Source organism: Salmo salar, chromosome ssa23, assembly GCF_905237065.1.
Source record: "Salmo salar chromosome ssa23, Ssal_v3.1, whole genome shotgun sequence".
In the NCBI taxonomy this organism is placed as follows: Eukaryota; Metazoa; Chordata; class Actinopteri; order Salmoniformes; family Salmonidae; genus Salmo; species Salmo salar.
The window spans coordinates 8,831,127-8,847,250 of NC_059464.1; the positions used below are offsets into that span (position 1 = coordinate 8,831,127).

Genomic DNA, 16,124 nt, shown 5'->3' on the forward strand with positions numbered 1-16,124 from the left:
ACGGACCAGATACAGCTCCCTTTTCAGCACGAGGCCAATTCTCTCCTTCAGCCTCAACAGATTAATCTCAGATTAATCAATTACTTGACTCAGAGGAGCTGCATAACCAAACCAAGCCTAAGTACTGTTTGGGAGTCACACAGTCAGCACTCGTCTCCCACTGTAGGCCTACAACATGTCTCAATGTGAATATTGTACCCTGTCTGGGCTCCCCACAGATTTAGGAAGGAGAACATATAGGGAGTAAGGAATCTTGTAGACAGCTTTTAGCTAAGCAAGCACAGCTCAGAATCATGTAGGAATGGTGTTTGTTCAGAAACCCATATTTACTAAGGACATATTGCAGCCAGAGTCTCTGTACTGTATGAACAAATAGCCAGCGTATCTGCATTTGCTATGAACTTTGCTATGCACTAGAGTAGGGATGGGTAACTTTGATGGGGGTGGGGGCCGCAGAAAAAAATCTGAACTCATCATGGGCTGCCACAGTTGCTCACGGGTCCAAGTACTACACATTTTGGCATGGGACGGAGAGAAATGTTAGTTTTTAGTAAGATATTTGACTGACTAACAAAATCAATGGGGCCTGTAATTCGGCCATGATAACAAGTTAGATAGCTGGCCGCTAAACTAACTTAGTAATCTAAAATAAATTAGCTAGCATGGACTAATTGACTGACTATCAGTGACTGACATAAGAGAAAAACTGCTGATGCACAAACAAATTTCAAAATGGGGGAGTGGGGGAGGGGGGGGGTTGATCCGAGGGGGGCCACCAGTTGCCCATCCCTGCACTAGAGTTACCCGCGTCTGTAACGGCATGGCGAGTTTTGTCATGCATTTACAAGAAACAAATGCTAAAGCAACTTCTGACAAAGGAGACGCTAACTACCTCCCCACAATGTGCCTCTGTTGAAGGGAAGTTGCTGTCCATCACTCTTTCCTCATTATGTACTGGTGTTTTATTTGAAACTTTTGGGGACCCCAAAAATAAAGTAGAGCCACCGCTTTTCAGTTGGATAAACAACCTAAAAAGGCCAAAAGTTGCTAAAAAGTCCTAGAGGCCCCCCCCCCAACTCTCTGCCCCAACCCACCCACCTCTACACCCAATAAAACATATAGTAGAGTAGGACTAATATGATTTAGAGTCACTGAACCACATTGAAACATGCTGTCGAGATAGTTTGACCAACATCTCAAAGTAGTCAGATTATTGGGAGCATTAAAATAATATTGGCTAAGTAGGAGCAACAAAAGATGCTCACAAAGAGAGCTCGGTCAGATTGCAGAACTAGAATAGTCAAATATGGCAACAGAACGTAACAACAATTTAGGCTTTGTATTCATCATTAGTGGAAGCTTGGATTTGTACAGTAACGATATAGTGGATATGAAACGACAAGCCAAGAACAAACCACTGACTAGGAATTCCTATTAAAAGTGATTCATTAAAATAGATCTTTAGATTGATCAGAAAGACTAGACTACATTAAATCAGAATAGTACGATCAAACAAAACCAAAATGAGTTCAGTCGTCTACATTTAGGACATTATTCTCACCCAATGCAAACTACAGCAAATACCATAGCATTGATGACATCCACCTGCCTCTCTCAGTACATACAGCACACCTCATCTAGACCCAGCGAGAGGGACCTGAGAGAGTGATGCTGGGCTGATTCAGCAGGACGTTAAATCAAACCCATAGACAACAATTGTGTGACATATTATGAATCATGGTGAGGTGTGGCTGCTATAAGGTGAGATTGATAGGGACAAATGAGCCATCATCTGATGGCCTTCCACTGTTGGCTTTCTGCTGATCAGCTAAAGCAGGGTACTGCAGATGGAAGCTGGGTGGGGTGTGGTGGGTGATTTGGGAGGTTAAGCGGGGGGGGAGCTGTCGTGCTAAAGGGGTGTATTTGCTATTCGCTCACTGCAGTGATTTGTTTGTTTATGAAAGGAGGGGGTTGAGGGGGCCCCCGAGGGGATTTCAGGGGGCCCAGTAGCTCAAGCATAACAGGGCTTAATGATCAACTAATCTACCCTTCCCTTGCTGGACTGGGGTATATAACACAGGCCTGCCTGCTGCTCTCACATCTTTCTAGCAGACTGACAGAGAGAGAGGTAGAGGGAAAGAGGGAGAGTAAGAGGTGTACAGACAGACAGAGTGAAAGTAGGGCAGCTGAAGGAAGAACAGAGAGAGAGACTACTTCTTGCTATTCCACGATTGCTGAGAGAGATTTGACCATGAAGCTCTTCTGCCTCTTGTTTCTGCTGGGTGTGTCTACAGTTCAGGCAGCTCATCAGGACACCTCCAGGGTCTACCCCACCGTACCCTCGCAACTCAAGCCCCAGACGGAGCCTCCAGCCGAGGCCAAGTCCCGCTTTGCCATGCTGGACGATGTCCGTCTCCTTGCCAACGGCTTGCTCCAACTGGGTCAGAGCCTCAGGGAGTTTGTCCACAAGACCAAGGCCCAGATCAACGACATCTTTCAAAAACTCAACATCTTTGACCGCTCTTTCTACCAGCTCTCTGTGGTCACCTCTGAGATAAAGGAGGAAGAGGAGGAGCTGAAGAAGACCACCACATTCCTCAAGGCCAACAACGAGGAGATCCGGAACCTGTCTCTGGAGATCAACTCCAAGATCAACAGTATCCTGCAAGAGAGGAGCCAGCTGCAGAGTAAAGTAGGAGGGCTGGAGGAGAAACTGAAGGGACTGTCGGAGAGCATGATACCCGCAGAGCAGCTCAACGAGATCAAGTCACTCAAGGTACACTGCTGACCTTCACTCATTAAATCAGTACTGAGATTTATGACTTATTCTGTTTCAATGTGAAATGTCTTTGTTCTAGAATAAGATTGTGTTTCTGGCACACATATTCAACATACAATTCCTACTGAATATTACATCAAATTTTATTTTGCTGAATTCATTGAGAAGTTTAATTTATTAATGATTTCAATTTCAAGTTATGCCATTAGGAAATGTATTTTAATGTGAGCATTAACGAGACAGTGTTAACTGGTCTGTTTCAGGATGTGATTGAGGTTCAGGAGAGGACCATCACGGACCTGCTGAAAGCTGTGAGGGAGCAGCACGATCAGCTCAACCACCAAAAAACTAAGATCAAGACTCTGGAGGAAAAGGTACTCGTCTCTGTTGCTTAAAGAGATAATCGAATTGTATACAGTAGACCAAAGGTAATGGCCATTTCTTTCATCCCAGTTCAATCAGTGTATGTAAAAGGCCACTAAAAACAGTTAAGGAGACACCATACCGTTTTAAATTTTGCCTGCTATTCCAGATCAGCATTGACAATTTCCAGGACACAACTGACAAAGCAGCGGATTCCAACTCGGAGACGCCAGACATGTTTGAATACCTGACAGGCAACTCCACTGGTCCGGACACAGACCTATCCATGGACTGCAGTGATCTGTTCAACAGAGGAGAGCGAAACAGCGGGGTGTACTCTGTCAAGCCAAACCTATCTGAGCCTTTCAACGTGTACTGTGAACTGACCTCAGGTAAGACACAATCCCGTCTCAAATTCTCAACCAACTATGTGACAGTAATGTGTCAAACCATTTCTTTGCACTACATACAAGCGTTAGCAGTTGATGTTACTCTTCAAAAACACAACCCCCAAAGCAAATCAGGGGGAGGAAAATAGGTTTATTCACCAAAGAGAACAACTCATGCGGGGAGGTAGATAGATGTTCATGCTCCCCCATCCTCAGTGATTCTCTCCACAGAACAAAGCAACAGGATGTAATTTATAACCCCCCCCACACTAGCCTGTGGCTGACCAATTAGAAGTCCTTGCAGTACAACCAAATAACAAGTATCCTGCTCCAGACTCAATGTACAGACGATTCAGTCTAGAGAAAGGAACTGGACTTCGTTGTTGTTGTGTTTCTCTGTCCATGTATTGACTACATGTCCCATCTCCCACATCTACAGAAGGAGGATCAACAGTCATCCAGAGCAGGGAGGACGGGTCTGTGGATTTTGACCAGGCATGGGAGAAGTACGAGAACGGATTTGGGGATCTGGAAAGTTAGTTTGGCTTATTTCTTTCTATCAGTACATTTTGTCAGTGGTTTGGACAGTAGAGCACGAACGATATGTTTTTTGGGGTTCGATACAGATTCCGATTTTTGGGGGAAGAAAAGGTACAGATACCAATATATCTGCCAATATACTGTTTTACTGCGGGGGAAATTAAAAATTGTCATTTTCCCCACTGAATTCTCATAAATTGCCATCCAAATGAGCAATTGTCCAATCTCTACGCTTCAAATGTTGATTAAATACATTGTGACAATAATGACATGAGAATGGCCGCAAGGGTTCAGATAAGCATTAGATTCCTTTTTTTCATCCTATTTATTGTGTGTTGGTTATCGTTGGACTAGCGATAAAAGGCCAATATCGGCCGATAATATCGTTGAACCAATATCTCGGTCGGGATCTAGTAGACAGTCAATACATCTCTATCTATAAAGAACGAAACAAACAAAGTATATCTTTATGGCTCAACTCAACTCAGCTGCAAGCACCCATACCTGATTATGCCTTTATATCCTGATTCCAGTCTACAAAATGCCTGTAGGCATTCATAAAGCAGGAAACAGCCAATACAGCCACACTCCACCACTCTTAAATACTTCCTGAAGGAACAGCGGACAGGAAACAGCTATTGTAAATTAGCTTATCAGGCACCCTTTGACAGATTGACTTCCTCCATTGTCTGACTAGACAAAGCAATAGCTGCACTTAACTTCAGCCAGGCTTGGACCCCAGCTCATAGGCATATAGTCCTACTGCATTCCAACAATGCCACAGGTCCTTTAAGCTATGAATTGTTCAGTGTCAGTTTCCTTCGCTGCTACGAGCGTAATTATGTCATCACACCCATGACTACAGTATGCAGCCAGCGGCTAGGGAAAATAGTATTGAGTGTCAGAACTTGCCCCACACTATTTAACACGAGTCATGGGCATGGCATACAGAACAAAACAAAGTAGCTAGGCCTACAGTATAGAATCTGAACTAGCTTTATGGCCATTTGATGGCATTGTATGTGTTTGTGATCTGTTAAAGTAGAGTTCTGACATGTGTGTGATCTGTGTTACTATAGAAGTGTTAACAGAATGTGTTTGTTCTCTGTGTTATCATAGGACAGTTCTGACAGAATGCGTGTTTTATCTGTGTGTTGTAGCTCTATGGCCATTCAATTACATTTGTGTGTGTTATCTGTGTTATTGTAGGAGAGTTCTGGCTGGGCCTGAGGAAGATCCACAGCCTTGCTAGTCAGGGTGAATCTATCCTGCGTATTGAGCTGGAGGACTGGAAGGAGGAGAGGAGGTCTGTAGAGTACCAGTTCACCCTGGAGGGACCCCAGGCCCACTACACCCTCCACCTCACCCACCTGTCTGGTGATCTTCCCGACGCCATGGGCAACCACAGTGGCATGATGTTCTCAACCAAGGACAGAGACAACGACAACCACCAGGACTCCAACTGTGCCAAAAACTACACAGGTATGTATAGACCACACACCTGATGCAACTACAGGTACGGACTACACACTTGGTACAGGTTCACAGCACTGTCTGGTACCATACACCTGTTAAAGACATTTCCAAGCAGGCAGCACAGAGATTGACTATGGGTTCTAGACTTGTTATATAATTTAACCCATTTCTGGCAGGTGGCTGGTGGTTCAATGCCTGTGGTGACACCAACCTGAACGGCAGGTACGTGTGGCTGAGGTCAAAGGGTCGTTCCATGAGGAGGAAAGGAATCCAGTGGAAACCTATGGGGACCTCCTACTCCCTCAAGACCACCAAGATCTCCATACGACCCGTCTCACCCGCCCCCCTCACCTCAAGCCCCCCCTTAACCTCGTCCCCAACTACATTACACCTCGTTGGTATGGCAACAACAAATACACCCCCTCTCGCCGTAACCTTCCACTTACCCACCCTCACATTACACATTGTTGGCATGGTAGCAAAAGATTGAGCAGTTGCTGACAGTAGAAAAAAAAAAAGTCAGCCGCCAATAACAGCCAGCCAACAAATTTGTATGACAGAAAATAAGCTGATTCGTCAGAATGAGGCAATAGCAGTCAGCCGGTCAATGACCTCACAAATTGTTCCAGAAACACAGAGAGTTGGGTAACAACTGGGAGGGGTAATCGGTTTTATAAGAGCCAAGTTTTGCTTTGGATGGAATGTCAGATGATTCAACACTGTCTGTCCTGGTCTGCAACACATCCCAGCACTGAGAAGCTAGGCTACCTTCAAAGGGTGGGAGAAAAAAAAAATCAATTAAGTAATTATGTAACCGACAGAACACTCTGTTTTAGATAAGTTACTACTCATTATGTGTTAAATGAATGAACTGCATGTGACAAAGGCATAATCCTTATCCACTGATTTATCACTCTATATTGTATTTCTGCACATTTGGTGGCTGTTGCTGAATGTACCAAATATTCACACGTAAGTAGACAAAATATCAACATGATGCATAGATCTTCAAATGTATATGAGCTTAGTGTTTTCACCATCTTTTTAAAAACTTTATACTGTATTTAAAACTATTTTGATAATGTTCTATTAAATGTGCTGCCAGGTTAGTTAACGTCAGGTCATTTACATTGGTCATATTGACTCGTCTCCTGCCAACTCTTATCTTTCTGCTGCATTTAAAACGGCTGCTACATACTGTACATATTTTATGTTTCTTACTAATTATTGCTGAGCGATTAAATTAAATGTAGTTTTTTTCCCCCCATTATTAAACTAATTGACCGACGTTGGTTCAATTACTTGAATTCCATTTCATTTTTGTCAGTTCAACGCGCCGTTCCTCTAGAGAAATAAAAACAAGCAAGAGAGAAAACAGATCAAGAATGAACTGAAATGCTAAAGAAAGTTTTTCAATAGAATAATATTTAACCTAGTTCAGCGCATAAGTGGTAATTAACTACAATGTCCATAATCCATTGCGCCTGTACTGCCTTCCATATGTTACTCTCGGCCATATGCATGAGAGAGTTATGTACACAAAACCGACAAAAGGGATAGAGACAGTTTGAGAGGTAGCTCTACCCGATTGACAGTTGTAGTATTTGGTAATTAGCAGTCTTGAAAGTGATTTTTTCATACAGCATAGGCAGCTAGCTACTAGCTTAGCTAAATAGGATAACTAGTTGGAGAGAACGTCAGATGGTTGTCTGGCTGGCTGCTACTGTCTGAGCAGAGATGAGATGACTAACAAATTAAATAGAATAAAAAGTAATAAGACTGTTAGAATGTTTTCAATGTTTTGGCAATTGGAGGTTCTCAATATTTGGCTTTGGAATATTTCTTAAAAAGCTCTAAAATCATTTTAAGGTAATCATTTCATGTAAAAAAAGTTTTTTTTACCAAAATAAAAATCCCCCACAAAAACACTAATCGCTCAGCACTATTACTTCCACCTTATCAGAGAGACTCTGGTAAACTACTGTATATTTATAAATGACAAATAAAACCATCATACTCAAAACAAATATACCGCTGTCCTTTGTATTCTTTGCCAAGGAAAAACCAACAAACTGGGCTAATGATCTAATGCCATCTAAGCAGGTTTAGCCAATGCTTTACCAACCACAGGTCATCACACCCCTGGCCTATAAACTCAACAGTTGAGTCCGATCAGCCCGCAATGCTGACAACAATCCTGAAACATTATTTGCATTAACTATCTTATGCAAGTGAGAGGCCAATATACAGTACACGCAAACAACAGTGAGTAAATGGCATTTGCTACCGTGCCCAGATGTACTGTACCGCTTATCCAATCAACATGTAAATGTACATAGGTAAATAAACTTCAGAGCTCACAGCGTTTTCTACCATAGAATTAGAATACTAGAATGGACATGAACCTTCTTATGACAGTATAAATGGTAAGCAATGGTGAGTTGCTGTGATAAGATCGTGTAAGACGATTAATTTGAAGATTATCTGCACTGTGCGTTTGTTAGCTAGCTAAACAGACAGGTTTAGTGGAATGATTGCAGTAGTTCTTCAAATTAAACTGCCAATACGACAACATTCCATACAAACAATGCAGTCAATCCACAGCCACAGAGTGGCTGAAATAAGTTGATGATAGGACTTAGACAAGTTGGAAATGCAAGTACTGATATTGTAATATCACTCATAGCTTTCCAAGAAAACAAAAATGGAGACATGGTCCGTTGACATATTTCCCCATCTCAGGAGGTAACTATAGTAGGTGCCCATTTAAAGTAACAGGGTTGACGATTTAATCTTATATCAGTCATAAATCCCTGTGTGACAGGGGGAATGGAAGCTTGTTGTGTGCAACAGGGAGTGGCAATTGAATGCAAGCGTCACAAAAAGTAATTGCTAAAACATTTCTAACCCATATATCTTTGGGTAAGAGGGACGACGTGTTATGTTCGACCGGCTCGGTTTTCAACCACAAAACCCCAGAAAATTGCCAAAAAGGGTAGAACCTAAATGAATCACTAATCATATGAAATAAATCATAATCTTCAGAAATTACTGTCAAAGCAACAACATAACTAGGGCTTTACAGTGACGGTAAAACCAACCTTTGGAGTAAGTGGGTTGAAAGCTTCCTAGAAGATAATATTTTGCACTTTGGCAAACCTTTTTCATATTAAAAAACAAACTTATTGAATTCTCCATGTGGTCTACATTAAAGGGCACTTCATTTAACAAAATAAAAAAATCTATATAGGTGCACAACTTCAACTAAAATATCAATGGGACGGAAAAGGGACTTTTTGTGGAACGAATCACATGACAATATTTTAGGTTGACAATAACTATTACATGTAGTGATGTACCGAAATGACATTTTTGGCCGATACCGATATCTTCCTTGTAAAAAAAAACCCTGATACCGATAACCGATATTTAACATTTTGGCAGCCTTTTAAGCATTCTAGTACAGTTAAATAGTTCGCACACACACACGGACACAGCGGTCTAAGGCACTGCATCTCAGTGCAAGAGGCGTCCCTACAGTCCCTGGTTCGAATCCAGGCTGTATCACATCTGGCCGTGATTGGGAGTCCCATAGGGTGGCAGACAATTGGCCCAGCATTGTAGGCCGTCATTGTAAATAAGAATTTGTTCTTAACTGACTTGCCTATTTAAATAAAGGTTACACACACAAAAGTTATTTTGTTGGCATTTAGGCATGTCCCCATCACCAGTAAAATATAATCAAGACCTATTTATTTCACTTACTTGCTGTGCTGTTTCGTTCAGTCGTTTCATTCTCAACCAGGATTCTATGGAATGTTGTTTGGGTCTTTGCGTGTCAAAAAATATACTATTTGACGTGTCAAATAAGCTTGTTGACCAATCAGGACCCGAATATGACTGCACGTCACATAATTTAACGCATTCATACATTTTTTATGTAGTTATTACACATTGATTACACTATCACTCGTATTTCATGTCACAACGATTCATCGATACGTATACTATGACGCTGGTAACATTGTCTCGCACTCCTACAGTGCAGGTCATAAAAAAAGCTAGCTAGCTTATGGATGCAAACAATGTTCTTCCCCAAAAACATAGCAAAACAATATAATCTGTTTCAGGAGGTTAAATAAAGGTAAAATAAAATAAAAATATCGTGCATCCCTAATGACAGGATTTCTGATATCTCCCATTTTACTTCTATTTTCCTGCATACGTAAAAGCAGGAAATGCATCACCTACAGTATGCCTCTACTGCCATTTATTCCAATTAGAATGGTTTGGATTTCTCCCTGACCAAAATGGCTGCCATTACCAAACCATTCTGGGTTTATGATATATCCCTCCTAGTAATGTAATAGTTTCTACCACATCAATCTCCTTAACCAGGAAGTATGCAGAGCAACTAAAGCAGAGATACTAAAGCTGGCAGGAGCTCAATCTAGGAAGGCCCTGACTGCTATCAGGAGCCAAACAAGGCCTCAGGGCAGTTGAAGTGACCATGTCAACACAACCTGTGATAAGGGTCCTCTCGCTCTTTCTTTCTTTCCTTCTTTCGCTCTATCCCTCTCTCATTCCCTCCATGCCACCACAGTGTCTGATAAGAGCCCTCTCTCCCTCCCTTCATCTCCCTCTTTCTCTCTCGCCATGTCAACACAGCGTCTGATAAAAGTCCCCTCTCCCTCACTCTCTGACCTTGACTAAAATAGCAGCAGGGCTCAGAAGGTCACTCAACACAAGGCTGTGTGCAGTTAGTCAGTCGATCTGGCAGTCACACGGGACATGGGGTGCCGTTACAGATTGTTACATGTTGAACCCGATGCGCCACGCCTAGGAGGAAAGCTTAATATCAACAGGAAGGCCTGTAGGTTGTGTGTTGTGCTGCTCTGTTACAGTAGTGTTACCCCCATGGCTCAGATGAAAGCGAGACACAGAGTGGAAGGGAGAAAGACCGTTTGGTTCGTCTGTGTCCTCCAGGCTCCAGTGTGTTTGATCAGAACAGTTAGATGGAAAAACACAGTCTCAAAAACAGGAAGGACTTCATGTGTGTCACATTCCCCTTGACGACTAGGAATGACATCAACGTGTCAGGAATGCCCTGTTGGTGGTATTAGATTGTAAGTTTCAGGATGGTATTGTATTACAAATTCAAGCCATCTAGCACAAACTTCCGCCGTACCTTACTTCATTTTTAAACTACAGACTTACCAGACCCGATCACAGGGATGGCAAACTCTATAAGTCCCGTTGAACTGTTGAGGAATGTGATTGCTTTTCATTAATTGCTTGCAAGTACTGTATGTTTTTATTGCATTGCATTTGTAAAATGCTGTATTTGTATGCAGGGCTCTCTTGAAAGAGAGGCCTTGGTCTCAATGGGATTTCCCTGCTAAAATAAAGGTTAAATAAATATCCATGCATGTCATCTTGTTATGTTGCCTGCTGGTTGGTAGAGTGTATCATTACACGTAAGGCTAAGTAATGTACAGTGCATTCGAAGAGTATTCAGACCCCTTCACTTTTTCCACATATGTTACGTTACAGCCGTATTCTAAAATTGATTAAATTGTTGTTGTTTTTTTACTCATCTACACAGACACACTACACCATAATGTCAAAGCAAAAACAGGTAAAGAACTTTTTCAAAATGTATAAAAAAAACTAAAAATGAAATAACATTTACATAAGTATTCATTATGTAAATAAAGTTTGTTTTTCATTTTAAATACACGTTTTTGCTTTGTCATTACGGGGTATTGTGTGGAGATTAACGAGCAAAAACATTTTGTTAATCCATTTTAGAATAAGGCTATAACGTAACAAAATGTGGGAAAAAAGTAGAAAATAAATACTTTCCGAATGCACTGTAAGTGGTATTGTTTCATTACCTGTAGGTGGTGTTGGGTAATGCTAGCTAAGTAATGTACAGTAAGTGGTATTGTTTCATTACCTGTAGGTGGTGTTTGGTACGTAGACGTCCTTGGGTGGGAACTCCAGTATCTCCCTGGTGGGGCGGACCCTGCTGTCTGGGTAGGGCTTGACCTGCTGGAGGTCAGGGGTCAAGCAGTAGTGGGGGTTCTCTGGGGCCGGCGAGATGTCAATCTTCAGCTGGGCTGGAGGGAACAAGACAGGGTAAACAACATCACACACAGAGCTCTAGACCTCAACGAATATCTAAGCCTAATGGACTGATATGGCAGTGGTGCTCTCTCACTGGAAGTTATATGTAAGTCAGAGGTTTTCAAAGTGTGGGGCGCCAGAGAGTTTTAGTGGAGGTGTGAAAGGAAAGTCAAACTGTATTCTCTTCTCGAATAACATCGCAGGGAAAACACACCTTTTAAAGCAGATTTGATGCATACATTTTTTTTTAAAAGAGGGTGTCAAGCTTTCCAGTGATACCACATTTACTTCTCAACTCCTAGAATTGTGCACATGGCATCATAAAAAAAACGCATATACAACCAGTTTGTAGCATGGTTTAGGCACAATCAAACTCTTAAAGGGGCAGCGGCATTTTAAAAATGCCAGACATACTTTGTAACAGAAACCAAAATATTATTTTCAGATTAAATAATAAATTACTTGGATATCCTGAAAGCACTTTTATTGATTTCGTTTTTAATAGGTCAGTTGCATGTTCATGAAGTTGTGCAGAGCATGGTTTAACTCCAACAAGCCCACTGTGACGCCAGCGTGTTCTGGACTTCTAACCCCTTTAAAAACACAGACTTCTGTGTTGTGCCATTGGATTTGTCTATTTGTTCTGCATCCATTGATACAACCATTAGTCTGTGATTAATGGGGGCTGAGCTAGAGCAGTGTTTGTGAGACAAGGGCAAATCACAAAGGGGCCAGGGGCGGGGTCTATAATACTGTAATAAGCTCACATAGTTGCTGTCAAACACCAAACAGTTGTCACTGACTAGTTGGATATTAATTTCCACTGAGCAAACAATATCTGTAAGTAAACATTTCTGTACACATAAATTCATTATCAGGTTTTTGCTTTGGAAAAACATATAATTTGACATTTGTCAATAAAACTCATGTAACTTTTTATGTCAAATTGTTTTGTGTTCCGCTTGTAGACCTGGCTGTCCTGAAAATAAAATGGTAAAACACTTAATTGTGAGGCTAAATATAAAGACTGGAAAGTCAGATAAATAAAAAGCTACTTTTTTCTGGGGTCTCAGGATTAATGCCTTCAATCAGGACAGTGTCCATAAATAAAAAGTTGTTCTCCAAAAGTTGTATTGAAACTACTGTATTTGAGAAATTAATAGAATATATTTTTCCTGATTTTCTCTGACGGGAGGCCCACTGTATCAGACTTTGAAAAAGCCTGATGTAAGTAATTAGATGTGCTTGCTGAAAGCAAAGAACAACTTTAAAAACGGTTAATATTATCATCATTATTGCGCTGGAAACTCTAGCACTAAAACTGTAAAAACTGTAAAAGCTACCAACACCAAAATAACAAAAAAAATTGCAGATTGGCACTGGTCAGAATGCTTTTTGATACTACTTACACTTTTCACACTACAACCATATTTTCATAAATCCCAATGCATTTCAATGGCCATAGACTTCGACAGGAAACATTCCGGTCGTAACCAGTCTTCCACCGTTTAAGATAGAAACACCATTCAAAATTTCAAGCGCAGTCTGGAATAGGTTGCATACAGCTTTTTGATACCATTTAAATTATAACTTGTATTTTTTTATTTAACTTCTATTTATTCAGGGGAACCCAATTGAGACCAGTGTCTCATTCTCAAATGGTGCAATGAGAACAAACAATTCAACATTATAATGCAATAAAACAGCAACAACACAAAATACTCCTAGATACATTACAACACAAATAAATGATTACAATCAACCAGAACACTCAGTGAATTCATTCCTTATCAGCGTTCCAAACGGCCCTATTGGCACCAGTGATTCAAGACGTAATGAGGATTGTAAATGATTCCAAACGTGGGTGGGGCGTTAAAACGAGAGGTCAACCGATTAATTGGAATGGCCGATTAATTAGGGACGATTTCAAGTTTTCATAACAATCGGTAAATCGGCATTTTTGGATACCGATCATGGCCGATTACATTGCACTCCACGAGGAGACTGCGTGGCAGGCCGACTACCTGTTATGCGAGTGCAGCAAGGAGCCAAGGTTAGGTGCTAGCTAGCATTAAACGTATCTTATAAAAAACAATCAATCTATCATAATCACTAGTTAACTACACATGGTTGATGATATTACTAGTTTATCTAGCTTGTCCTGCGTTGCATATAATCGATGCGGTGCCTGTTAATTTATCATTGAATCACAGCCTACCTCGCCAAACGGGTGATTTAACAAGCACATTCGCGAAAGAAACCACTGTCGTTGCACCAATGTGTACCTAACCATAAACATCAACGCCTTTCTTAAAATCAATACACAACTATATACTTTTAAACCTGCATATTTAGTCAATATTGCCTGCTAACATGAATTTATTTTAACCTCTTTGGGCTAGGGGGCAGTATTTTGACATCCGGATGAAAATCGTGCCCAAAGTAAACTGCCTTTTACTCAGGCCCAGAAGCTAGGATATGCATATATGGTAGATATGGATAGAAAACACTCTAAAGTTTCCAAACTGTTAAAATAATGTCTGTGAGTATAACAGAACTGATATGGCAGGCGAAAACCTGAGGAAAATCCATCCAGGAAGTGCCATTATTTTGAAATGGGTGTTTTTCCATTGAAAGCCTATCCACCATATAAAGGGACATGACCCAGATTGCGTTCCCTATGGCTTCCACTAGATGTGAAGTCTTTAGACATTGTTTCAGGCTTTTATTCTGAAAAATTAGGCATATTTAGTTAATATTTCCTGCTAACATGAATTTCTTTTAACTAGGAAAATTGTGTCACTTCTCTTGCGTTCTGTGGAACAGAGTCAGGGTATATGCAGGAGTTCGGGCCGCCTGGCTCGTTGCGAACTAATTTGCTAGAATTTTACGTAATTATGACATAACATTGAAGGTTGTGCAATGTAACAGCAATATTTAGACTTAGGGATGCCACCCGTTAGATAAATTACGGAACGGTTCCGTATTTCACTGAATGAATAAACATTTTGTTTTCGAAATGATAGTGTCCGGATTTGACCATATTGATGACCTAAGGCTCGTATTTCTGTGTGTTTATTATATTATAATTAAGTCTATGATTTGATATTTGATAGAGCAGTCTGACTGAGCGGCGGGAGGCAGCAGCAGGCTCGTAAGCATTCATTCAAACAGCACTTTACTGCGTTTGCCAGCAGCTCTTCGCAATGCTTCAAGCATTGCGCTGTTTAGGACTTCAAGCCTATCAACTCCCGAGATTAGGCTGGCAATACTAAAGTACCTATTAGAACATCCAATAGTCAAAGGTATGTGTGTTATTGGGGACCTTCAATGCTGCAGACATTTTTTGGTACCCTTCCCCAGATCTGTGACTCGACACAATCCTGTCTCGGAGCTCTAAGTATAATTCAATCGACCTCATGCCTTGGTTGTAAAATGTATTTAAATTTTAAAAAATGGTTCTACAATGAGGGAGGCAGAAAGCTACAGTAAAAAATTATCAAGTGAATCATCTATTGTGGATTTGCTATCTGTTTAGAGGTGAATAAAGGACTCCCTCTAGAGCAGGGATGTGTAACTTAGAATTATTATTATTTATTTTTTTACCTTTATTTAACTAGGCAAGTAAATTAAGAACAAATTCTTATTTACAATGACGGACTAGGAACAGTGGGTTAACTGCCTTGTTCAGGGGCAGAACGACAGATTTTTACCTTGTCAGCTCGAGGATTCGATCTAGAAACCTTTCGGTTACTGGCCCAACGCTCTAACCACTAGGCTACCCTGCCGCCCCTTGATGGGGGTGGGGGCCACACAAAACCTGAACTCATCATGATGGGCCACAGTGGCACGCGGGTCAGCGTACCCACATCCATATAAAGCCGGCACTAGACTTTTGGGGGCCCTACGTGACATTTTGTTGGATTCTCACCACTACAAATAATGAATATTGTTTTGGGGGGTGCATGCGACACTACTGCTTATAACTAACTAAGTATAACAATAAGAAATCTAAGATGTGTCAAATTAAATTCAGCTCTAGCTATGCATTTGGTTTGCTAACTTGCTAGCTAAGTGGTTAGATGTCAAGATCAAGCTTCTTGGTTACAGCAGAGACATTCAATCACCTCCTGCATCAAGATCCCTGTTGCATAAATTACTTTGTACGTAAAAATGTAATAAAATAAATATTATTGTTTCTATTTCTTTGTTGTTAAAATTGCGACACCTTGTGTGCACTTCCGGTCATGCCATATAACCCGCTACGGTACAGAAACTATGAAAATCTGGAGACCACCCAATCCAATTTTTTGGGGACAATTCATACATGAACCATGGGTTAGATCTTTACTTTACCCTTAATCATGTACACTGCTCAAAAAAATAAAGGGAACACTAAAATAACACATCCTAGATCTGAATGAATGAAATAATCTTATTAAATACTA

The 16,124-nt window shown here is 40.9% G+C and overlaps 2 protein-coding genes across 17 annotated transcripts in view; one reads left to right on the plus strand and one right to left on the minus strand.

Moving 5' to 3' along the window:
• The window catches only part of LOC106584026 (dedicator of cytokinesis protein 7), a 105,405-nt gene that overhangs the window by 62,446 nt on the left and 26,835 nt on the right, over positions 1-16,124 (minus strand). For all 16 annotated transcript variants that reach the window (XM_014168813.2, XM_014168812.2, XM_014168799.2 and 13 more), the window contains exon 13: positions 11,507-11,669. In XM_014168813.2, the coding sequence (XP_014024288.2) occupies positions 11,507-11,669 (163 nt within the window). The remainder of the gene's footprint in view (positions 1-11,506; positions 11,670-16,124) is intronic.
• On the plus strand, positions 2,097-10,970 carry LOC106584028 (angiopoietin-related protein 3). Its single transcript, XM_014168815.2, has 6 exons — positions 2,097-2,776; positions 3,043-3,153; positions 3,312-3,534; positions 3,971-4,066; positions 5,281-5,553; positions 5,724-10,970. Exons 1-6 carry the CDS (start codon positions 2,252-2,254, stop codon positions 6,035-6,037), a joined length of 1,542 nt encoding a protein of 513 aa, XP_014024290.2. The 5' UTR covers positions 2,097-2,251; the 3' UTR covers positions 6,038-10,970.